The sequence below is a fragment of the Oryzias latipes genome, chromosome 21 (genome assembly GCF_002234675.1).
Source record: "Oryzias latipes chromosome 21, ASM223467v1".
Lineage (NCBI taxonomy): Eukaryota > Metazoa > Chordata > Actinopteri > Beloniformes > Adrianichthyidae > Oryzias > Oryzias latipes.
The window spans coordinates 7,794,635-7,821,733 of record NC_019879.2 but is presented as its reverse complement, the minus strand read 5'-3'; the positions used below and the strand labels follow the sequence as shown (position 1 = coordinate 7,821,733).

Genomic DNA, 27,099 nt, shown 5'->3' with positions numbered 1-27,099 from the left:
TCCTGAAAAAAGCGGGGTAAAGGGAAATCAAATACAAATTTACACTGGTGGAAAAACCCCACTGTTAGGAAAGGGAGCCTAAAGGCAGAGAAGATGCTGCCTATTAATGTGCAAAGCAAATGAAACTGTTTATTCCACACTATCCATCCAAAGAGAACACGTTCACACAGGGTGAATACACACTCATTATTTTGGTAGAGGGCAATTTTTGGTAGAGGTTTCTACAAGAATAAAAATTGAAATAAATCAGATGTTAATACTTCTCCAACTGCCTACGAATCAGGTAAATGAAAAAGGGTAAGAAGAATAAATCAGCATAATGAGCTGAATTTATAAATATTGCCTAATTCACTGGAGATTTTAATTGATTTGTTTGAGAATTCAAAGTTTAAAAAAGCAGTCTGAAGTCGCGCTGATGCATCCATGACATACTTCTAAAATTGTCTGTTATAAAGGTAAGCATTAAAGTTTCTTGGCCTGACTTTGTCTGCGAGACATGCAAAAGGAATTGCCCCCCGATGGGTTGGAATGCACCCAGCTGGCCTTTAAAAGGTGATAATTGGAAAATACAGGATAAAGCCGCAGTCCAAGTGAGGATTTTGCATAGGATTAAGCCACAAAAAACTAAATGGAAGGAAAAATCTGCAGGAGATATGAAGAAAAATGATCAAATACTTAAATATAGCTCTTTATCTTCTGTGTTGAGGCTGCCGCAAAAGCTGCTATGTAGGGCCTGCGCTAATTTGGCATGTAAAGAATTAGCTCTAGAAGGATCAAACTTCAACAAACTCATAGAAAACAAATATCAAACCATTATAGATAAAGTAGGTTTTCTAAGTGGTCTTCTAATTATGATTATGCCATTTTTAGGCAAAATCAAAAATGACCAGTTAGTGAGTTTGTTATTCTTTGATTTCTTTCTCTATTGTTTCTTTAAAACACCTACGGCCCCACTACAACGTATTTTATGGAAATTATTGCTAAAATATCAATATTTACTTTTGTTTTTCTTGCTCGTCTTGTTACAATCCAACTTTGGAGTTAAAGGAGTTAGCTTTTAAATGGCTCAAGAGACTTCAAGCAATTGTAATTTCAGTCACATTTGAAAAGCAAATGCTTTTTTATTCAACCCGGTCTCCTGACACAGCATTCCATTACTTTTCAGGAAGGAAATTGTTGGGGAAATTGAAGAGGCCTATACCTGTCCATGAACCTTTGCAAACCAAAATTCAAAGCTATTCAGTCCTCATTCAGTGTTGTCCTAGTCCGCTGGATGACTGTGCATCCGGTTTCCATTACTGTTTTCTTTCAGAAGAATGTAGTGCTTTTAAGCTCCTTTGAAGTCCAGCTTTACTATAAGACTTAAAGAAAAGACCAAATCTTGGTCGTCGTTTCTTCTCTAAGTTTTGAAAGATTCCACCTGGTCTCTTAATGATGACTAAGAGTCCTTGCCTTGTTGTTGATGTACTTGCAGTTATTTTGATTTTGCACACCATGGACACACTTTGATCGTTACGCTCCAGTCCAGTCAAAACTGTAGGTACTACAGCAGCTATTATTGCCTGTGTCAATCAGCAGCCATTTCCAGGAACAATGTGCCAACACCCTTTCTGCACAGTTCAGGAAACCTTTCACTGACTGTAAACGGCTCATTCCTAATGACTTCCTGTATCCAGAATCCAGCCTTACTGTTTGGATTTCAATAATGTACCAATCTGAGGTGTTTCTGACTAAGTTTGAATGTTGTGTTCACTGGTGATAAGGGATCGGGGCTCTGAAATTTTCAGATGAAGCCCACATAGAGCACATTAGATGAAGCTTTTAGGGGGAGAAAATAAAATTCACTCATTATTAATTTTTACGCCGGTTTTGCTGGGTCTTAACCATTGGAGGCCTGAAAGGGTGACCATTGTGAGTAGCCCCACCCACTGATTACCAGCCATCTTTTATAGTCTTTTACATGAACATGTAGGCATGTGCAGCTGCTGTAAGTGAACAAACAAAATGCTGTACAGTTTAATTTTAAGTTAATTAAGTTTAGTTTTGACATGGTATACTCCAACCTAGTAAAGGGGAGGTACCCAATCAACAACAATATATATAAGATAAGTCTTTTTTATGAAATTATGTTGTTGTTTAAAAAAAACAAAACAAGCAGATTTTGAAAAGCTCTATTAGGTTGTCTAGTTTGGCCCTACATGTTTGTTTGTTTATTACCTTATATCTTAACATATATGTATTTAAACCTTTGATATTTTTAAACTTTGGAGCAGTTTAATAGAGATTTCTAAATATAAATATACATTTTTTCCTTTATCACTGGGAGATTTCAGAATCTACTACACACTTGCGTAAAAAATTGATGATTAATAAAGCACATCTTGTAAATTTGTTTGCCTTGTGGTAATTTTAAATAGTCTTCCGTGTCCCTTTCTTTAACTGGTTTCTTTTAGCTTCATGGAACTTTCCATGTTATCTGAATGTTTTCAGTAATTCTTAAGATTTGCCTGGCTACTGCTGCGAATAATGGATGGTCTTAAGTATTTGTTCCCAAAAAAGTTTTAGCTATAAAACTTAAATATTTCCAGATGTTTAATTTGGGGGTGCAAACACACATCTGTAACCTGGCAAGCAACAGAGACATATTAAAAGTGTTGTTCTGGATCAGTGTTCTTGCATAGAGTCTGCTCCATTTAAGTGTGAAAGATCACCTGTTGATCAAACCATTATATTCTGCTCTGCCTGATTTTAAATCTTGGTAATGTTTGGTAACAGTGTGAATGCAGATTGAATATTTAGCAATGACAAGAGTATTGGTAAACTAAAGAGACCATTTTTTTAATTCTGTTTTTGATTTTTTTCCGCCTGTTCAGTCCGAGTTTATATGGACTTTTCTTAATTAAAAAGCATCTTAAAAGGAGCTTCAACAGTTGAGCAGCGAATGAGTCATTCATCTGAAGTTTGCGTCACTGATTAATGTAATGATGCAGCAGATCAAAGCTGATGTTGACACAAATAAGGTATGCTTTTTCTCCTACTATTATCCTTACCAAGAGTTTAACTAGATTTGAAAAACCAAATTGGACAGTAAATCAGTTTGACTTAAGTCTAAATGATATGGCTCCTGTTGAAGTTCCACTCCAATCATCTTTTGATCTATTTTAAAAGTGTTAGCAGTGGTCTTTTCATTATGATGATAACATTTTTAGCCCAAATCTAAAAACCATTATTGTTTTCCAGGATATAGTTTCTGCAGAGCGACAGTAGATCATTAGTAATTCACCTCTGAATTGTTGGTGCAGAGTAGGCCTGCCCCTTGCCATCATTCATCTGTTTATATGCTATCTCGCTAGCTTAGAGCCACTCACAACCCCAACCTAACATGAGAGATGCAACAAAAATGGCGAGCAATATTGGAGCCATCTAGCCGTAAAGTTTTGAACCAGATACCAGCTTGAATGAAGAAAACAAAGACGTACATAGATCCGGTCATATATACAAGTGAACGCATCATAATGGAGCGAAGCAGGGAGTTTATGGCTTCCTGATATAGGTTCTACGTCACAGCTACAGGCTTTTTCCAACAGAAATCTTTTGTCTGCTCCTGATTCACATCAATATGGGTAGAGAAGTACTCAAAAATGCACTTTTCTGCTTCATTATCTCCCTTCATTGTGAGAAAAATGCAACAAGAACATGTTAAAAACACATTTTTCATCTGAGCGTGTCTTTAAGGTAAAAGAAGAACATTTCCTGGAACTAATCAATACCGAAATGGTTTCTTTTGGTAAAAAGTTCAACTTCATCAGTAGCCATTATAATCTTCAATTCAAAATAAAATCTGATCTGACACAAACTTACCAGAGTCGTGAACAAAGTGAAATTGTTTCTGTGGCTTTAGTTTCCATGATCCTCCCAGTAAGGGAAGGAAGGGGCTTGGGTTATTGTCCGCCCTCACTTACACCCACACCCTTTATGGTGCAGTAGGCCAAGCTAGGGTCTTGCTCTTTCACTGTCACTTTCCACAATGTGGCTGGGTTTGTGTTTTTCTATTCTTTTTTTATCTGCTAATGCAGTCAATAGTTGACGTGGGTTTGATGCATCATCACTATCACTACACACTGTAGGCAGACATTTGTTCGCTTGATTTCCATTGCTCTGGAAACTCTAGTGAGGTTTTTTTCTTTTTGGCAAAATTTGATCTAAACGGTAAAAAAAATGTTTTTTGTTTTGTAGATTAACAGGAACATTAATGCAGTTTAAATACACATCTGAATCTAATAACTTATTTCACTTTGAGTCGTATGAACCTTTTAAAACTGGTAGTACCCAGAACATTTAGTATTTATAAGGTCTAGGGGTGCCATTGTATGCATGTATTTGTGATTTTTAATATGCGGCAAACTAAATATAATTTTTTTGTCACTTGTAACATAATTACTTATTTTATTTATTGACAATTAATTTATGTTGCAGTGAATGCTTTTCTTTTAGAAGTGTCTGCTCATTAAGAACCAAGTGTATTATCTAGTAAATATTTTTTTGATAAATCTTATCTTATTCAATAATTTAGGTCTAAAATATCTATAACAAATATTAATAGTATAAAAGCACAGATTTTAAATGGTGTAAAAAACATTAATCACTAGAAGTGGTCTTTCTTGACCTAATTTCAATATGTTTTTTATTTTTCTGTCTAGAGAAAAACATATTGACATCATACATTAAGAAATAATAATAGAAAAATAATGATTTTGTTGGTAAGTGTAATTCAAAATAGATGTGCATCATTAATAATGCCTGGTCCCATGGAACAGAAGGGCTTTCAGCTTACAGTCTTTTTTATGTGGGAGTTTTGGGAGGGGCTACGGGATGTAGGGATTGGGGGGCTGTATAATACTTCCATGGTTTTGGCCGTCAGATTTTCAAGAAACTTCCTGGTGTGTCAGGATCAGTCAGGCCTAAGCCAGTCTTAATTAAAGGCTTGGGGCTGGGCAGAAGTTGAGGGCAAAAGGCATCCCTGTTGGGTAAAAGAATGGAGCGTCTGCCATTTCAACACTATGGGGAGCATCAGCTTTATAACTTAAAATTACTCTTTTAAAAAGTCTGACTATTTACTACTGATAAAAAGAAATGATTATTTATCTACAGATTTTATTCAAAGAAAAAACTAACACCAAGTTACAAATACTGTCATTTTAAGTAATATATTTACCTTATTAGGATGTGTCCAGTTTTGCCTGCATTAAAAAAAGCTAAACTGGTTATAGTGGTAAGATACAAAAATAAAACAGCATAATGGCCATTGACGCAAAGTTAGTACTTATGCAGTTTTTTTTTATTTTTATTTTTTTACTATTGAACTTTTCAAAGACAAAATACAAACTCCAACAGAGGAGAACCTATGCAGTTGTTCTGTAGTTATTCTGTCCAACCACTTGGGGGCACAGGCATCTTACAGGGAAGCTGTACAGGGTCTGGTGTGCTTATGTGTGTTTGGTGGGGTTGCAGAAAGGGAGATTAATTAAATGGACTGTGATCCAAAAGTGCCTATGCTCGCTCATGACACATCATGCCTCACAGATGTCCCCTTTTTACCATCCTGTTTTTCTTTTTTCATTAATTTAGTTTCAACAGAGATCCAATCGTAAGTCATGCAACACCTTAGTAAGTATGTTCTGGTCTTCCCAGTGGATTTTCCCACCAAACCTGTCCTTCAAATTTCCCTATAAATTGTAAAAAGATGTGCTCTGGTTTATTTTTGTCTAGGCCCGGATGGGCAATGAAGCGGCCAGAGATCCCAATAGTCATTAGTACTTTTTCAAGAAATTGTTTATGATGTGTTCACATTCAGTCGTTCGTGTGTTTGCGCATTTATTGTTTGCTCTCATAGACTTAACGGGTGCCAAATCATCTGATCCCTATTCCAGCCTTTGTTTGGCTTCCATTCAGTTTTGTCTCCCAGGACTTTCTCTAAAGATTATTCAAGACATTCTCTCAGGAGTTCTAACTGCTTAATTAAACAATTATAACTGGTTATTAAGCAGTTATAGCTGTTTAATTAATTGAACATGCTTTATGGGTGCATGTGTAATCTTCATGTACGTGATGCTGTATGTAAACTGAAGGTACTGCAGTTTTTAAAACGTGTTTTACTTTTTGGAATGATTGCTGGTAATCTGTCTCATTGCGAGTTATGTAATAGAGAGGAGAAGTGCAAACCACCTTGCAAGTCCTAATGCATTCTGACTCCACAGCGTCAGCTGGTCCCAGTTGTCCAGGAGGCTCAAGATGGCAACGCTGTTTAGCTGTCCTCATACTAGTATTTGCAGGCAGGCTAGAATATGTGTCTGCATGCTGCAGTGTTTTTAGATTAGGCTCAAATATGAGTCCATATGGTTCAATGGTGACATGTTTGATGCCCTCTGGCCACAGTCCAAACGTATGGAAGTATGAAATGGAAACTCTGTTTGTGTGTGAGTGTAGAAGGGAAAAAAAAAACTTGGAACCTTTGCCAACCTTATGTAGTTTTTCCTTTCAGGGTGTGTGTCCCAGTAGGCCTATTTGGGTTATCTGACTGGTGTGTGATCATGTGGCTATGGGGTCACAGTATACATCTTACTGCCAGAAGCATTGGGAGATGGATTTGTTGACCTATGAGGGTCTTATTTAGTGAAAGATGGTCCTGTGAATGATAGTTTTTTTTTCAGTTGGTTGGTTAGAAACCAACACACACTGATTTCTTTCTTTATGTGAATCATTTTTGGTGACAAAAATCATAGTAAAAGGTTCCCCAACTCTCCTTTGCCTCTATCCTCCCGTGCTCAGGATTTCTCAACCAAATTACCATCCATAAGAAGGAAAAAAGGTTTTTAGAGCATGCAGTTGAAATATCTACATAATAATAATGTAGCTGTTGTTAACATGAGTGCAGTTGTGCCGATGACAGATAGGCTCATACAAGGAGACTTACCTGGTTAGGCCTGTCCACCAGATGTTCCACCAGCCCTCCACACTGAATATTTGACTTGCTAATTTCAGGAGACTATTTGTTGTTATGTCCGCAAATCGGAACATTAACAAGTCCCTACTAATTTTTGTTTTGTTTTTTAGAATCGAGTTATTACATTTCATCACAAGTAGTTACAAATGTTGCTTTAAAAAAACATTTTAAACTGTATCCTTGCCAAAACCACAACTCTCATTTTGATTTCTATTTAAAGACCAGGCACCCAGGCTTTAAACGAACCAGACACAGATCGATGCATAAGTGCTCATTCTTGCTGCTCCACCTACTGATTTAGACTTCTTTGCCAGACATCCATGTCTGATTCTGGAAACAAAAGACAGCATAGATGTTCAGAGGCACAACCTGAGACATTTACTGTAATGTGGTGCCTCTTGTCAGGTTGAGAAGCAGGCCAGAGATATTTGCATGTAATAAATGAGAAATTCTCTCATGTCCAGCCCTGCTGGGGCCAAAGGTTTACAGTCACAGATGCAAAGTCCATCTGCCTCTGTTCTCCCCATCTCCTGCCTATTACTGTTCAGATACACTCTGCTTGGGTTGGGGTAAAGTGGGGTTTTGTCAAATACCTTTAAATATGGTATTTCTAATTAAGAATTAAAAGGTATATGTTGGAGTAGTTTGTCGAAGACTGAGAATGACCGCCACAGCTTCTTCAAGTGTGCTTTGCTTTGTAGTCTAGTATTGCAGGGTGGAGAGAGTTGAAGAGGTCAAGTGGCCCCCTATCCTTAGTAAATATGGACATGATGACAGCTGATGTGACAACAAATCTTGGCGAAAACAATGTTTTTTTCTTGCCAACGCTCTCTCTACCCCTTTCGCAACCAGCACAGACCCCTCACCCCTCAGCCCAGGGCTGTGATCCTGCATAGGCAGCATAATGAAGCCATATAAGCCTGTTATTTGCTGCTTTACGGCTTGTTTTATGAAGGTGAGTTGACAAGCAGCTCCCAGAATGGTTCCTGCCACTTTAACGGACAGCATTACCAAGAGAAAAGGAGTGGTGTAAAGGGAGGGCAGGGTAGGCTAGAGAATGTGCTGGGGCCTTTATGTTAGCTCTGCCAGGGCTTTGATGGGTAGAGGTCTGGCTGCAGGCTATCACGAGTAGATTTTACGTCTTCCACCTTTTGTTGGAGGGACATTATTGACGTTTGACCTATGTTACTATTCCCACCTCTTCTTCACTAATCAATTCACACATCGATCCATTAATCAGACCGGGTGATGGTCAGTGAAAGGGCGCATGGGTGTGTGTGAAGAATTGTGGGATAGGCCCCAGGCTACTTTAGAAGAGGCCTTAACCTGTGGAAGCCTGTTAAGAGCTTGTTTCAACAAGTCATTGATCTTTAAGAAATCCACTTTATTTGCCAAATAACATTTTGCTATATGTATATATTTCACATGTATTGATGTCAGCAGTTGAATTAAACTACAATTCAAATTAATTTGTCGTAACTTTATTTTATTTTTCACGTCATCCGATTGCATAGCTAAAACATTTCTATGAGTGCTTCAAAATAACTTTAAATTGAATCACAAATCTATTTATTATCCAAGGGTATTTAGTTCCTTAAAGAGAAAAAAATATTCTAGAAGAATTTTAATTGACAAAAAATTGAGTCCGACTGATGAAACCCGGCCCGAAAATCAGCGGCTTTATAAACACAAGGATGTATTTTACAAGGGAGCAAACATAGTTTTGTTCGTCAGACCGTTTCCATGGAGGCCCAGCCAGCAGCATAATTGTGCATTACCCACAAACAGAAACAGATCAGAACCTCAGACAGCCGATAGATCAAAACGGAAGCTGCGGGAGTGAAACCCACCATGTTTTGATTAGGTTTGGTTTGGTTTTTGGTTTGGTTTGTGCAGACTAAAGCCATCGCCCCAGTCTGTCTCTGTTGTTGCCAAGTTGTTTGCCAAAACAGCAGAGGACTTGGGGAAAGAAATTTAGAGAGTGAAAACCTGCGGGCTGTTTTGAAGCCCACCCGTCCCTCAATCTGACCGGGGTCCAGCCGACAGTCACTCAACTCTTGTGGGTTTAGGGAATTGAAAAGACACTTCTTGTGTGGATTTTTCAATTCTTCAACATGTCATTTGGCTGAGAGTGCTATTGTCGCCTGCCCCTTTTTTCCCTGCTCTTTCTGCTGAGACGAGTCGTGTCATCCCCTCGTGATCAGCACTTTTGTTGCCTTTGTTTTTGGCTCTACCTCAGAAGTCCATCTTGTCTTTTATGTCCCTGCCTTTCATGCATAAGGGAACAGTTGTGGCCTGTTGTGGGGCTGTTCCACTGCATTTCCACCAGTGGGGTTTCCTTTCATTCTCTTCAAAGTGACTACAATGGGGCTCTGAGGGCCTCAATGACCAATGCAGAGAGCACAATCCTACAGAGCCCGTTCATTTTGTTTTGCCAGAGTCAATAAAAATGCTAAGTTAAAAGCTAACCCCCTTGTGCCCTCCTTAAATTGAGCGACTTGGTTGACCTTTTTGACCTCCCCCTTTATTACGTTTTAATGATGAATTTATTGATCTGTTTTTCTAAATTGTTGTCTAACGTTTGGTATGCCACATTTACTGTTGGCTTTAACCATAGATCTGAATTAACCAAATGACAGTTGCGTCTACATAATTCTCTGAGGAGAGGAAATATGACATTGTTCTGTTTGTGACAGACGTCAACAGAGGGAGCTGAACAGGGTGTGATGGGATATCATTTTTAGATTTTTTCCACCCTGAGTCATTAAGATGTCTCCATACCTTTAAAAAGGAAGTGGGTTTGCCTAATTCCTGAAGGTGGGATTTCAGCGGCACATAAAGAGCATTGTGTGCTGAGAGAAAGCCAGCGCGTTTGAGGATTACAGGTACGCCGGCTTTGGTTGCGAGAGATAACTGCCGTGACTTTGTCCTCATTGTGTAGATTAAGGCATAAAAGCCAAACTAATTAGACTGAAAAGGGGACAGGGCATGGATGGAAGTTAAGAGTAAAGTGTTTAGTTGACTGCAATGTATATTCATTGGAAATGGCCGAATCAGAAAGATATAAATCCACTCTCCCACTCTCTTGGGTGAAGAAATTAAACCGCAGTTTGTTGCAACTGATGACTTTATTCTTTAAATGTCTATGACGTCACAAAGTCACCGGCAAAGCAACACAAAAATAAACAACTTAAATATAAAGTTTCAACGCGACAAATTACATTAACCAAAATGAAAACATGTATCTACCTGGTTGCATTCAACTCCTTACAGACCCAATCAGATGAAAATGGTGTTTTCGGTGTTTTAACGTGTTCTTGTGGTTTTCTTTCTCATGATGGAGGGCATGTATACAGAAAATTAAGCTTAAAATTCAATTTCTGAGTATTTCTTTATTCAAATCATTGTGAATCAGGAGCAAACAAAAAATGCAGTTGGACGTGATGTAGCAATGAGATGGGTCCTACAATCGGTGGGCCACAAGCTCCCGGCTCTGCTCCATTCCGATGCGTCCGCTTGTAGATGGCTACATCCATGTACGTCTTCGTTTTCCTCATCTGACCAAGGACATGGCTCAAAACTGTACGACTGAATAGCCCCAATATTGCTCGCCGTTTTAAACTATGTGCTTGAAAACGACACAGGTTTTTTGATTTTGTCTAAAAATGGCATAAATAAAAGATCACTTGGAATGCTTTTAAAGTACCAGTAGATCAAAAGATGATTGGATTGCACTTTAAAATAAGGTTAAGATTATGTAATATGAACAGTTTAGACTCACTAAAAGAACAAACTGCAGGTGAAACATCTGTGAGGTGTAACACAGATGTAAACATAGAAGTTATTTGACATTTATATCTTTTTCTTTTGTAATCTGAGCAAACTAGGATACTGAGGTAAGTAATCGTTTTTGTGACGGTTGTTTATAATCAGCAAAAGTGTAATATGTCTAATAGGTTATTCTCTTGGTTCCCCTGTTTTGATAAAAGGGAAGATAGCCTCCAGCTGATTTAATCTGGAGGGGAATGGTTTGCTCATACTGAGCTCCAACTTGCTGGAGGGCAAGCAGAAGAAGCAGGGGGCAAAGAAGTAGGAGAAAAGTGTTTGATTCTTTCCTTTCTCTGTCTTGGGTTTCTCTGGTTATTTTTCTAGCATGTCTTTGCCATCCACTTGTGTCTTCAGTCCTGAGGCATTGTAGAGAAAACAAACAAAAAAAAAAAAAGAAAAGAAGGGAGGGGGGGGTGACACATACACATTACCGCATCATGCTGAGAAGAGGTCTACGTGTGGCGAAGGCTTCAGTTCTCTTTTTTCCTTCTAAGAAACAAAGTGCCAGACAGGCAGGTATGTGAAACCAGGTAAATATTGATATGTTCTTGACCATTTTTATTTATTTTATTTCAGACAGGTTTCTGAAGACGAAGGGGGGGCTTGTTGATGTTTCACCAACATTGATTTCCTTCCTGCTCTTTATTTCATCTTTTATTTGTAGTAGATTTTTTATCTGGAATCTCAAGTAAACAGACCCCAGAATGTCATTTACATATTAAGAAGAAGCTGATTATTTTTTTGGGTGGAAACACAGATCTTTAATTTTGTGCATTTTAGACACAGCTTCTCCCTTCACCGCCACGCTGGAGGCAAATGTGGAAATCTACATATTGTTAGACAGGCTGTTATCAGGGCTTTTTTTTTTTTATTTAACATTTTTTAGCAGGTTTTGTGTTATTTACTTGTAATTCGAGTAGTGGGATGAATATTACTGTCTGAATTAGGCTGTTATGCTGCCATGTGGAGGCCAGTAGAGTTGCACAGAATGGAGACAAAATATCATGGTAATGAAGCAATTACCTGAAGCTTTCCAAAGCACACTGTTGATGGGCAGACCAGAAAGATCAGTGACTTTATACAATACTGTGTGACAAAATTTTCATTTACAAAGCTGTGGTGCAGACAAAGGTCACAACAACAGAAATAACTACATGCTTTTATTAAAGTCTCCATTGGGGGAGACAAAAAGTTGAACAACAGAGTGCATTTTCTGATGAACTCCTACCGCTCTGCAGAAACTATGTCCTAGAAAACGACATCTTTTTTATTTATGTAGCTTAAAAACATTAAAATCATAATTCAAAGAACACTAGGAACGCTTTTACAATAGATTAAAAGATCTGTGAGTGGGACTTTAAGCCAAAGTTGTTCAATGTTTTTTAATGTTTTTCTTTTTTCTTTATGTGTGTTAAAAGCATTTTATTCATATATCCTACTAGAATACATCTCAGTATTGGATAAGAGATCTTCAGCCAAGTTTCAGATCACATTTACCTCAAGGTTACTTTGATGTACAGAAAAGTTTGAGGTGGAGTCACTGACTGAAAGGTGCTTAGGTCACATGGGTGCAAAAAAAAATCCTGAAACATCTCTTCAACATGGCTTGCTGGTGGGTATGGGGTGTTTATTTGAAAAGGCAGTATTTTTTATTTTTTTTATCCTAGACACTACTTTTGTTCCACAGGTCTTATAGTTTTTAATATGCATTTATTTGTTTTTTCTGTACTTTAAAACATTTAAAATACATTTTTTTGGCATGTTCCCATGTCCATTTGGCATGTAAAACTATATTTTTTATACTAATAGTACTCAGTGTAATCTCACATTTATCATGTTTATTGAGACCGAGAATGTATTGCTTTTTTAGTTTATATGACGTTGCAAAAAAATTGCTGGTATTTTTGACCCAGGAACATTGGTAATGATAAATATGTGGGGAATAAATGTTTTGTTTAAATGCACTCAACTCCAAACAGTTGGGAAATGCTTCATAATCTGCAGGTTCACAACCTCAAGGGTGCGGACTGGGACTGGTCTGGGTCACTAGTGGTCTATTCAGACTCAAAAAGTCTATTGGTCAGGACAGATTCTTTATAAATTGGTCTGGATTGAGCCTTAAACCTTGTGCTTGGTCTGTATTCAGACAGCCTTCAATCAGACAGGACAAGTTGTTCCCATGTACCAAGCCACTCTGCATAAAATCCGTCAACTGTCTCTAATGTTTTAGGACACTACTAACAAAGTTGCACACGGTGGATTCATGTTTACAATATATTTAGAAAATACCAGTTTTGTATGATTTCTATTTGGTTGTAAATAAATATCTACCCTACCGCAAAAGTCAGACAAAGCTGAAGTTGGTGACCAGCTTTTTAGCTTTTGCTCTGACGATTAAGAACAACCCTAAGGGAAATTCACATTTTTATGGGTTTCTTGTATACAAAGAAAATTTAAACAAGCTGCAGATATTTTACAGAAGGTAAAGATTCAATAAAACAAAGTTCCTGATTTGTGGAAACTTGTGAGAGGGACATAAAGTGTGAAAGAGAAAATTTTCCAAAAAGCAAAGTTAAAGTAAGAAGGCCCCCGTTAAAAACAAAAAAAAACTTTATCAAAGAAAAAACTTCCCTGTGTTTAGGATAAATAAACAATGGGTCAAGATTTTATTTAAAAACATTATGATTATTCTTTTTGCTCTGAAAGATAATCCTGTGTAATCCTAAATTGAGTTATTTCAGTACTTGACCTTATTGTCAGGAACTAGACTCCAATGGTGTTTAATGAAAAAAAAACTGTAATTTTGCTTTTAATTATTTATTCTTATCAATCCTATGTAAAATATCTACATGTACGTTCAAATTGTCTTTTTTACACTAGACTTCATATAGTACCATTTTAAAGTAACAAATATATTTCCCCTTAACTTAAGTGCAAAAGTTAACTTAAGAGGACTTTAACTTCTTCATACCTGGTGTACACATGTGTGGACATCACATTTTGGGTTATATTACCACATTAGTTAATTCTGGGGTCCTGTGACTAAGTATGTATGTAGAGGGTTGGCTTAGATATTAGCTTGGGTCTTAAGAGGACAAGGGAAGACAGAACTAAGAAAAACTAGCAACCAACTCTGACCTCATACAGGCTGGTCCTTGAAAATATTGTCTGACATTAAACTTAGACATGGTCCAATAATGCTTGGGGTCCACTGGTAAAACCCCTAATATCATTGGTGTTTACATTGGTTCTCTAGACCAGTGTTTTTCAACCAGTATGGCGCGGCACACTAGTGTGCCATGGGAGATGGTCAGGTGTGCCGTGGAAAATTGCCCTCATTGACTGATCTAAAAACATTTTCCATCTCCAGGATATCAGCTCTGTGTTCATCCAAACAGGTCCTGATAAAACACTGAGTAGTTAGGAATATGAAAGATCGTAAAATACTTTTTTCTTTGTGTTTATTTGATTCTATTAAAGACATTTTGATAAGAATGACAGTCTTCTTCTTTCTCTTTCGGCTTTTCCCATCAGGGGTCGCCACAGCGAATCATCCTTTTCCACCTCACTCTATCATGAACATCTTCTACCCTAACGTTAGCCAACTTCATGTCCTCTGTTAAGACATCCATATATCTCTTCTTTGGCCGTCCTCTTGCCCTCCGGCCAGGCAGCTCCATCTCCAACATCCTTCTACCAATATATCCACTATCCCTCCTCTGAACATGTCCAAACCATCTCAGTCTGGCTTCTCTGACTTTGTCGCTAACACAGGCAACATGAGCCGTCCCTCTGATGTACTCGTTCCTTAGATAAGAATGACAGTACCGCGATTTAGACGTAGCTTCAGACGTTTTCGGAAAAGTCCCGCCCCTTTAACTGTCTCCACCAATCATTCTTGAAGGCTTAATCATATGTCATCAGTATGACCAATCAGAACTGGTTAAAGTATTCATTTCCTTGTTCTGATTCTGCTCATAAAGTCTCTCAGTTCTAACAAAAATACCAGCTAAAGCTCGTCTTTAGCGGTGTAGCTTTCCACAGAATCCGGTGTCAGACCATGCAACAAGTGAACAAAACAATGAAGCTCAGAGACGCGAGTCTATCTGGCGTTCGGCGGCTGTTTGCTCTACATCTCCCATGAGGCATTGGGTTAAAGTGACAGTCTCTCAGCGCACAATAAGTCTTCCTTTAACGTCTTGAAACCACAACGAACACACATCAAACAGTTTTCAAATCTTCTAACTTAATTTTTATTACATCTTTTAGAAAAAACAGCTGCAACTTCTAGCTTTTTCTGCCACAATTATCACAAAAATGCATGTGAGATTGTGGAGGGGCTGTGGATCAATACAGACTACGAGTTTCTCCTTTTTTTAAGTTTTTGATGCCGGTGTGCCGTGGGATTTCTATCAAGGTTAAAGTGTGCCGTGGCTCAAAAAAGGTTGTGAAAAACACTGCTCTAGACCAACAGCCTTAGAGTTCTTTGACCCATTTGTCCAGCTATGAAAAAAATTGCCCTCAAACTTGATGCTCATTTGTTAGTGACTTCATTAACTTATTGTGTACCAGCATAAAATAGACAGAAGCTAAGAATTTGATAAATACACAGTCAAGATGTGCACAGTTCAAAGAATAAGCACTGAAAAATGTGAAACACATTTGTCCCACTGAACACAGATTCAGTTCTATCCCAGAAAATGTGGACACTTTGGTCACAAGAAACCATTTTACAAAAGATGTGGGGAAAAAGGCAAAGAGAGATAGATGACTGAGGACTGACTGAACCCAGAGATTTGGGTTTTTCCCAGATGCTAACAACTCTATAGGTAGCTCCTCTAGGAGCTCCAGACCTTCAGGGCTTCTTTTCTGTTTTCATTCACACATTTGGTAGGATTGCTGAAGTGACTAAATAGACAACCAGCAGTTGGTATACAAGTCAAAATTGTGTTGTATTTTCTCTTTCTCATAGTCAACAACATATAAATAAGTATAACCTCTCCTAATTCTAATGTTTTCCCATGTCAGGACCTTAACCATAAAGAAAAAAAAGCTGAGTTCTTTCTTCCGATACTCACTGCTTTTTCCTCTCTAAATAAACTTTTCATGATTAAGTAACAAGGTCCACAAAGTAGATAGATTGTTGGCGATTTGCACTCTCCACACCTTCTTCCTGTACCTCCTGTTTACACTTCATATTTCAGTGGTGTCTATTACTACTAACGGAGTATGTTAGATTGATAGTGCATTTTGTGGAACTAATACCAATTTTGGCATGGCTGTACTCCAAAATGGTGACCACACACTTAATTGTTACAAAAATATTCAATGTCTGTTTACCACAGTCTCAACAATAGGAGCTCTTCATGCACAAAATGCAGTCTTTAAACTTGAGGGGTACCTACAGTATACTATTTTATATGTATATGTATAAATATATATATATATATATATATATATATATATATATATATATATATATATATATATATATATATATATATATATATATATATGTATGTGTGTATATATATACACACATACATATCAATATATATACACATATATATATATATATATATATATATATATATATATATATATATATATATATATGTGTATATATATTGATATGTATGTGTGTATATATATATATATATATATATATATATATATATATATATATATATATTATGTATAAATATATTTATATATATCATTTTTTTTACATATATTTCAAAATCTTGGATTTTCTCATGGCTAACGTTCTTTTCTGAAAGAGGGGATGCTAAGGTACAGCCATGCCAAATTTGGTGCTTGTACCACAAAAAGCACTACTATTTTAATAACCGGCTCCCTTATCTGCATTCCTTCCAACTCATTTTGCGCAGATGTGGCTAAACTTCTCGCAGTCTAAAGCCTCTTTGACTGGCAGCACTAAAGTGATTGATGTGTTCTGAGTTGGCTTTAACTGCCTGCTACCACTGCAACATCCCATTGTAGATCAGACCCCATTGAGACTGGAGGGCATGTGGGATCGTTGACAGGATTAAGTAGCTCTTAAAGTCACTAAAGCTTCATTTAAGAGCAGAAAATAAAAATAAGCCAATCCATTTAAGATGAAGGTATAATTGTATTGCTTTTTCTTTTATTGTTCGTACTTGTATCCAGATCCAAACTTATTGTGTCTGTCAACATGTTGATTTAAATTTAGAACTATTATTATGACTAATACTGTAGAAATGTCTCTTTCCTGAATTATATTATCTCTTAGGGGTGTAATGATTCATTTTAACAACAATTAAATTAATATTATTATTAGTGGCCACATGTCTTTGCTTATTTAAAGTGTTTCCACATATTGAACTGTAATGATGGCTTTATTGTTTTTTGCTGCCATCCTGTGTGTTGTTAGCTGTAATGGCACTTGGTCATTTTTAGGTTATAGCTAAATAAACCTACATTGCCTCAATCCAAATGGTATTTTCCAATATCGATTTATCATTTATTCGGGTTATAATTGATTTATTTCATTTCAAAACAATTTTATAATGATATCAGTTGATTTGATTAACAACTTGCCTCAGGCAGATCCCTCTGCTTAGAAAATATAAATAAAACATTGATTCATCAAATAAGTTGATTAATTTTTACACCCCTACTATCTCTACAGTTATAACAATTGATATTGGTTTAATCTGAAAGTTATTTTCACTTTTGTCAAGACAGCTACTTTATTCAAATTTCTCTTTAGCCTGTTTGACATGTGTTCCACGCATAAACATGACAATAGTTATCTTTTTTTTTATTTAAATAGCAAAAGTGGGCATAGCCTTTGGCCGCAGTCAATTACTTTCTACGCTCCTTTGATATTCAGTCAGGTCGAAGGACAAGTGTGTGAGTGGATGAACCAAAGTATAGGTCGGCATATAATCTGGACATTGGTGAACAGCTGAAGGGCAACGTGGATCCTTCAAATTTTTTTAAACACTCCCTCTTTACCTCAAAAGTTGGAAGCTGGGTGAAATTCAGAATGACTATAACAGATGCTTTAGATATTATGACTAACTCAACATCATCAGCAGCCTGAGAAACATGCATCAAAGACAAGTAAATGTGCATCCCTATCGCCCTTGCCAAGTTTTGTGTATATTTATGCAGTGGTAGAAGAGCTCGCAGATGTCTATATGCCACTGTACGCTTATGTCTGTATATATTTGTGCTGACAGGGAGAGCGGCTGGCTCCTGCCTGCAGTCTGGCAGATGTATACGGAAACATGGCACCATCACCATCACCTTGCAGGCTCCTCTCTGGGCTACATCCCCCGTAGGGCAGTTCTCTACTGCCCTGGCAATGATGAGCGAAAATTGAAGAAACTGCCCACGCTGGATGTCGATTGTGCTGTGTTGGACTGTGAAGATGGTGTGGCTCTCACTAAAAAGGTAAAGAAATGCTCCGCTATAAACACAAAACAGCAAAGCACTCTGAAAGAATAGTTTCGTGGGGATATTTTTAGCCTCTTTCAACTAGGCAGGTGCTTCCCCTTAGCCAATTAAAAGAAAATTACCAAAGGAGGATTTTTTTTAAAAAAGGCACGTTTTACTCCATTATGACTGCAGAAAGCCAGTGTTACCTCCCCCACCATCAGTCATATAAACCAAGGTGACTGTCCCACTGGGTGAACAGTGGGAAAGCACCAGATGCAGCAGGTTAAAAAGGATTCTCCTTCTGCCCACTCAGCCCATTGGCTCAGCTGAACCGCCCATGAAATTGTGATTGGAGTGTGGGATAAAGAAAGGGCTTGGGCAGAAAGTTAACCAACAAAGGTTTTTAAGTCATGATAATAAAGATGATTGATATAGCTGGAGGCTGTTCCTGTAGCAGACAAAGACAATGATGGCCCGCGTGACTGACAGGCTACAACTCTGACCCTCCAATGGCGTCGGTGGATGTCAGAGCTTCCGTCTTTATTGTGGTAAACGGTTGAAGAATGGAGCACATTAGGGACCATTAACCTAATTCAATTGGTGGAGTCATGTCATTTTACACCATTCTAGTTATTTATCAAAACAACACAGATAAAGTTTTATAATAGTCTGGTTTTCCAGGAAGTTCCTGTATCTTAAATGTGACATTTTTTCAACCTTTCTTAAAAGGCTGTCTCTGCAGTTAGCTGCTGGGTTAAACCTGTCACCCTGGTATAGCTTGCTGACTCTGAGGGGGAAAATTACATTAGCAACAGGGTACTTCAGTTCCTTTAAAATGCAAAATGATGTACCTCAGCGGGATTAAAACACTTTGCTCCAGTAATGCACATCAAAATACCAACAAGAACTTTTAGAAAACAGCTTAGTTTATCTTCATCATAAATCCCAGCACTTTATTCTTTTTCACATTTTTCCTACCTCAGCACTGCATCACACAAAGTAATCAATGGCATTATGACAAGAATCGTGCTTTAACTGAGTAGTTTCAAGCTCAGTGTGTACGGTTCTTTCAAGCTATTATGTGTTGCTGTTGCCATGCTGTGTAAAAGAAAAAAATATTAATTTGCCCAATAACAAAATTCCTCTTCCCCGCTGAGACCTTTTCTTCACTTCTCAAGTTATAGGTGTCTTTCTTCTCTCTGGTAATCAGAAATCCAGGAAGGCTGTGATTGAACTTTCTTTAAGGATAATGCCTCTTTGCTGTTGGATGATCGTTGTCATGTGTTAAGTTGAAGTACTGCTGGATTTGTTGTGAAAGTTTCATTTTTGTTTTAAAACCCTGGGGTGTTATCTTTTTTTTTACTTTCAGTGTTTGATGAATCAACAAAACGGTGTTTGTTGACATAAAATATTTATCTGGGAGGGTTTTTGTCGAGAGGCAGAAGAATCCCTCCCTCTCTTTGAGCGAGGAAATCAAACTGCAATCACACCTAAAATACCTAAGGTTTAAATAAAAGGGGTTTTAATATCATCTATAAGTCAAAATACCATGTTCTTTTTGTGTGTAAACTTGATGTCACTTTTTATTTTATTTTAAGAGGAAGTTCAAAGAAATCGATTCAATTCAATTTTATTTGTATAGCCCAAATTCACAACAACAGTCGTCTCGATGCGCTTCGTATCGGTAATTGAAAAAGTGAAACATTAACTCAAAAGTATCATGAATACATAGAATTCAATAGGAAAATACTACATTGAACTAACAAACTGACTAAACTAAACTGGCATCCATGCCCTTAGACCAGGGGTCGGGAACCTTTTTGGCCAAGAGAGCCATAAACGCCACATATTTTGAAATGTAATTTCGAAAGAGCCATACAATAATGTAGTGTCCCTTTCCCACACGGAGGCACGGAGACTTAACCTCTTTTAAGGTTCTTTATTCTGGTTACTGCAGACCGCGACAAACGCCGTACAAATACTTCAGCAACTCCTTAATCTCTCCCGCTGAGACAAGAGCGCTTCTCCCAACTTTATATTCCCCCCCTCCTGCTCAGCCCTCCCATTTCCCTTATTTGGCCCATGGCTGAACACCATTGGTCCAAACTACCTAATTACAGGCTGAGCGACAGAACTGAGAGCCAATCAGATGCGTTCAATGAACTTCAGAACTTTCAACGCGGCCCAACAGCCGCTCAGTCCGCGACAATATGTTTAAAACTAAAAATACAAATGAATGTGTGCATTTGATGTAATTTCAACATTTTTAAAGGACAATAAGTCTGTGGATTCTTTTTAATAACATTGTTATGCTGTTGCTTATAAATGATGAGTATTTCTCGTGGTAGTTCTGCTGATGGTCTAGTCTGGTTGATACGTGGTGAGTTTCTGCTTCATGCAGGCGTTGAGACTTTAAACGTGATCTTAGGTCTGAATGTTCTTTAGATGTGAGACAGACTGATCACATGCAGATACGGAGCCAAACACACACTCACACGCTACAGTGAATGACGGGCAGTGGGTTTTACGTATTTACAATCCCTGCGCGATTCACCTGCTGCCTGTCCCCACAACACCTCACCCCCACCCTCTGCTTTCTTCCTCTAACATCCCGTCCCCGCATCTGCGCACTCTTTCTCAGAGACGGGAGGGCGCAGTTTTAGGCACGGCAATTCACAGGTTTCCAGGTGGTACAAACTCTGTGAAATAATAGATAATAGTAAACTGATAGCGCTGGCGCAGATTTTTCTCTCTAAGCACCGCTACGACTGCGCGCTTCTGGCATCGCAGCGCCCGAGAAGGACTGGTCTAATGAAAAAAAAAGTATAATTAAAGATTTGTCTGCGAGCCACATGTGACCATCAAAAGAGCCATATATGGCTCGCGAGCCATAGGTTCCCGACCCCTGCCTTAGACCCTCCTTCACGGTAAGGAAAAACTCCTAAAAAAAACAAATTCCTGAAAAAAGGAAGAAACCTCAGGGGTGCCCACATGAAGGAGGGATCCTCCCCCAGGACGGACAGGTGATGTACCAGAACTCTTAGAGAAGAATTAATTTATCTAACGCTACAACTACATATTTAAAGTCCAGCAGACGAGCTTCATCCAGACGGAGTTGGGGGGACAGTCAGGGGCCCGAGTCGAGCCGGAGACAGGATCCACAGCCAGGTGTAGAAGCAGTAGTAGAGGCGAGCCAGAGACTTTTAATTAACACCCAGTAAAGTTGTTATGGATAAGTAATTAATGGAGGCAGAATGAGAATGAAAACTAAATGATTTTAAATTGGAGTAAAAAGGAACTGACTTTTCTAAGGATTGCCAAGGATTACTTTTAAAAACCTACCTCCAGTTAATTTTATTTTAAACTTCCCTTAAGCCAAAGGTCAAAGGTTACTTCTTACCTTATTCAGATTTTTTTTCCCAGAAATGTATTTTGCTGCTTTTACGGTGTCTTATTTGTGTTCAAAATATATCTTTCTTTTAAACCTTTAACCCTTCAAGTGCCAATGTATGTATGTTTGAAGAAAGACACAATACTTAAGGCGTGTTAGAAGCTGATGTTGAAAAATCAGCCGAATTCAAGAACTGAGTTTTGCGCCACCAACAGAAATTTGCTGGATTCTCTGTAAACATCGGCCATCATCTATTGTCGAAATTATCACCCCTAACAGGTCTTATTAAGTCAACTTTAGATGTGCTCTGGTGCCAACTGATCTTCAAATAGAAGAGAGATTTAGCTATTAAAATGTGAGTGTGTTTGCACTGACAGTTTCTACTGTGTGTAACCTCGCTGCAATTATATTCACCATGACAACCACACAGCCCTCACTGTGGGTTTGCTAAGACATGCCAGGCCTCAACAATGACTCAAAGTTTCGTAATGCATCTCTAATGGGAACAAAGCACAGGCTGAGCTTTCTAAATGCCATCTTGAAACACCGTTTTGGTGAAGTGTGAGGTTAATCACTGGGTATGTGTGGCAGGGCCTCAAATGGGGCTACTGCCCACCTCTACTATCCTGTGATGCGCACCGATGCCTCATCCATCGTCACCTTCCGGGATCCACGTGTCAGAAAAGGTACTTTCAGTCGGAAAAGTCTCGGAATGTCTTCTTGAAACGCCTGCTGCCTTGACTCCCCAAATGTCTGCACACCATCTTGGCAGAAACGGCGACTTCTTAAGAGGTAGGGAGATGAGACGGGGATTAAAGGGTAGGAGCCACCCAGAGTTTGCTAACTGTTGCCAAAGACCCAGAGGGGAGACAAGAGGAGGAGAAAAGGGAGGGAAGACAAGGCTGACTGCTCTAACACTCTTACACATATCATCATATCTGTATGATCAGTGGGGTGGAGGAGTAGGGAGGGCAGGTTGAAACCTTGGAGCGGAACTGACAGCTACACCTGTCCTCTTTCCTCCTCTGTCTCACTGTCTTGTTCGCTTTTGCCTGTCTCCCCTCTCCTGTGTCCTCAGGGTTAAGGTTGTTTATGTCTCCCTCCCCCATGTTCTGTCTCTGTCTCCCAATGCCCTTTGGTCCAGTATTCCTCCTGGTGTTTTCTTTCTCCTTCTCTTTTCCCCACATGGGTCCCTCCATCCTCCATGACTCCCCCCTGCCTCCCTGCCGCAGAGAGTCTCTCCTAATCCCTGGAAGTTTGGAACTAATGAACTAACTGCTGAGCCGCTGCCACGGAGCTTGGTCCCAAACTATACTGTACTTCACACTCGATTTCCTCTCCAGATGGCATAGTGGCGCGGCCGGCGCAACGGGGAGCACCTCTTGCACTCCGGAGCGAGCCTGCAAACACACACGAGACAGCCAAAGTACAAAAAACGAACACTTGCCTAATTGTGTTTATGTACACACTTAGACCTTCACAAACAACAACAACAAAAATGCACACAGACGCATAGCTTCAGATTGTTACAATTGAAATAACCAACTGTTCATCATTGTTGAAAAAAACTGTTATTTCACTTACTTATTCCAAGAAAATGTAGTGACTTTTGTTTATTCCTAAACTGCCACATCAAGTGTGCCACTTTTCTTTCGTGATAAGTTCAAAAGAAATCATCTCCCACAGATTTCAGCAGTTAAAAGGCAGAAACATTTTAGCCCTGGGTTTCTATTTAAATGGCAAGTATCTTTAAATATTTTTTTATATGTACTGATAAAGTCTCTCTAGTTTATCAGTTTTAGAAAATCTTTTAAAGACCCAATTCAATGAAAATTGTGTTCTTGGTGTTTCTAACATGTTCTTGAGGTATTTTTCTCATGATGGAGGACATATATTAGGAAAATTAAGTTTAAAATTGAATTTCGGAGTATTTAATTATTAAAATAGTTGTGAATCAGGAGCAGACGAACACCTAGTTTGAAAAAGATTGTATTAATTATGTCCAAAATATGCTGGGTGGGCCACACTCTCCCTGCTCCGCTCCGTTCTGATACACCCATTTGCAGACAAATCGATTCCTGTTTTCCTCGTCCGAGCTGGCATCTGGCTCAAAACTGTACGGCTGGATAGCTCCAATATTGCTCATCATTTGTTGCACCAGTAATGTTGGTTTGGGGTGTGAGGGGCTGTAAGTTAGCAGGAGAGCAAGTAAACAAAGAGCTCTGAGAAGAAGGGAGGTGGCGTTGCGCTGTGCAACTCAGAAGTTTGTATTAAATGAACTCCTGCTGCTCTGCTGAAACTATGTCCTAGAAAATTAATCTTATTTTAAAAATGTTTAGCTGAAAACTGCAGATTCATGATCAAAAAATCTCTGGGGACACTTTTATAATAGATCAAAACATGATTGGGGTTAGTATTTAATACTGATAGTTTTAAGGTAGTCCTAAATATTCCTTGAATACAAAAGTCAAAGGCCTTTTTAAATCATGTATGAAATATCGTCTCAAAACCTTAAAAAATAGAGCATTTTAAACTGAACCTCCAAACACTCAAGATGTGGATATTTTAGGTAAACCTTTAACAATGTCGCTTTTGTGGGGGACTGGTGGATCAAAAAGCAGATAGCAGACAGATGAAGGTAAAGACAGTTTCTTTTAAGACCAGAAGTCCTAATCAGGTGAAGAGACTGGACTGCGAATGAGCTGGCCGGCAGGAGAACAGGCTGCCTTGTATTTTCAGGAGCTGGAGATTAGGACTGGAGATGAAGACTGAAGACCAGGACTGGAACTGAGAGTCTTAGAAGCAAGGCAGACAGACTGGCAGGGATAAGACTGAACATTGGACGATCTGGCATGAGTATGGGAATGAGTTGGGCATCTATACTGTTAATAGTGTTAATGGGAACACGGGCTCCAGGTGAGTAGGAGGTGGGATCAGAGGAGGAGGCAATACAGCAACTCTCCATCCAACTCCAGCAGCAACAGAGAGACAGACGGACAGGAACAGACTGAGATTCTTACAGACCTTTTTTAGCTAACACTTCAGCTGCCTAGTGTATGATTTATCCAAGGATGTTTCAGTAGTTTTAAACTAGGGACATAGTGAGACGGAATACTCATTCCATATCTGCATTCCTGAGACAGAAATTAGACGGTTTTCCATTTATTTGTGTTTATTTTGACTCCCTGATGGTACAATTATTGTTTTAACTTTTTCTTTTGTTTAAGATAATATAAATGAATCAATCCAAAGGTCTACCGACACTATTTTTATTTTTCCTCATCACCAAGGGTGAAATTAGATTTTTGCCTAAGTCGGTACTATAACAAGTTTCGTCAACGTACATTTTGTAGTAGCAGTAAATGAAGATTAGGGGTGTAATGTTTAATTGATTAATTGATATATCAAACCAAATTGTTTTGTCTAAATCAAGTTTTTAATTGAATCAAATCAACCTATATTATTACACAATTGTTTTAAAAGGAAATAAATTGATGACATCGGTCTTGGAAAATACCATTTAGATTCAGACACGGTATGTGTCTAAAAACAACAAAGTGACATCACTGCGGACAACACACATGTGATGACAGCAAAAAATGATCATTCCATCGTTCCAGTCCAGTGTGCGGAAACACTTTGAATTTAGCAAAGACGTGTGACCGTACAATGTGGTAAAATGTTCTAATGAGGTTCCGTTTGGATTATTTGGATGTGGTAAAACAACAGTGGGCTGAATTTATGGAACTAAAATGTGAATGAATTTGACAGTAATCTTGTTTACTTGTTTGTTTGTACACATAATTATTTAAACTTTATTATCTTGAAGAAAGACAAGGAATCTAGAAAACGGTTCTGTATGGAATTATTTTTCTGCAGACTCTACACCCTTCCTTTGTAATATCAATAAGAGTGACATCCTTCCCGATTTTGCTTTATTTCCAGTGTCATTTTCTCTACTTTACGTTGTTTTTGTGTTGATGTAGTTTGTTGTTGTTACACCTGGTGCTCTCTCAGTCTCCCTCATACTCAGATCACATGCTGCTGATCCACCGAGACACTAAAATGGTGAGATAAAGTGCTGCCTGGTTCACAGTTTTAGTGGCATCAGCCTGCAGCTGCTTTTGAATAATTGTACAAGCAGTGAAGAGCGGCCACACAGCTGATCTTCCAGCCGATACAGCGTACCTCCCCCAGATCTCTTGCCGGTACGCAGTACCAACTCACTTTCATCCCTGCTCATCACTATACACAATAAACACAAATTTGGACAAGATAAACCTGCTTAATAGATACAAAATTTCTACAGGTGTTATGGAAGGTAATTCACCAGATATTCTAGTAAATTACTTTTCATTCTGCATGCATATTACTGCAGGAGAGCTTTTTGAGAAGGATAACACTTAAAGAGGAAAGGTTTTTCTATTTGGAGTTCAGAATTAGTTTGCAAACCCTTTTGGATATTCACATAACTGTACGTTGTGCTGTAAAAGAAATAGCATTACCCCAGAAAGCATTTATTTACTTACACGCTTAGCTCCATGGGTAAATACTTCTTCATATACACACTAGATCAGGGGTGCTCATTATGACGATCGCGATCGACGGGTCGATCTTCAAGGACATGGGAGGGAAGATCGCAGGCCAGCAAAGATAAATAACCAAAAAGTAAATTATATTTCTACAAGATCCGTCAGCGAATCAAAATCCTCACTGAGAAGTACATGACTTGATTGACATGCAGAACGGCCAATCAAACATCCTCTTATTTATACGTCACCACACATGTGTGTTTAAATACACCGAGCGCAAATTCTGTCTAGTCGCTACTTGCCCGCGGCACGTGTCCCCAGCAGAAGACCACTCCAGCCAGAGTGTTTATTGAGGCCGCGATCGCCCCGCGAGCCCACTTATGTAGCAGTGCTTTCCTGTAGCACACGCTTTAGAAATGCCATGCCTCCCCCATTGCACGGTATACTGCAGTTCATGAAATATGGTAGTCACTGCTTTCTGATTTTGTTATAAAATGCCTCATCTGTGAGTACAGAAGTGTCTCTTACTTAGTACACAAAGACCTGTGTACACACACACATATATATATATATATATATATATATATATATATATATATATATATATATATATATATATATATATATATATATATATATATATATATATATATATATGCAGGTAGATCTTTAAGACATTGTTGTCTCAAAAGTAGCTCACATGTCAAAAAAGTGTGGGTACCCCCGCACTAGATGAACTGCGTCACAGTTGAGTTGTATACAAACCAAGACCCTAACCTTCAAGCAGACCATGTTTGCTTGTTTAGTTGTTCAGATGAGCTCCCACACCTGCCCAAACAAAGTAGACTATCCAAGAAAACAAACCCTGGTGTAGACCAAATAATTCTAGAGTTAATGTGTCCTTAGGTTACCTTCTT

General features: G+C 38.4%; 1 protein-coding gene across 1 annotated transcript in view; it reads left to right on the top strand.

The window, feature by feature from the left end:
- Positions 1 to 27,099, top strand: part of clybl (citrate lyase beta like) — a 63,779-nt gene that overhangs the window by 11,923 nt on the left and 24,757 nt on the right. The window contains exon 2 of the mRNA XM_004081449.4: positions 18,061 to 18,274. Coding sequence (XP_004081497.2) covers positions 18,061 to 18,274 — 214 coding nt within the window. The remainder of the gene's footprint in view (positions 1 to 18,060; positions 18,275 to 27,099) is intronic.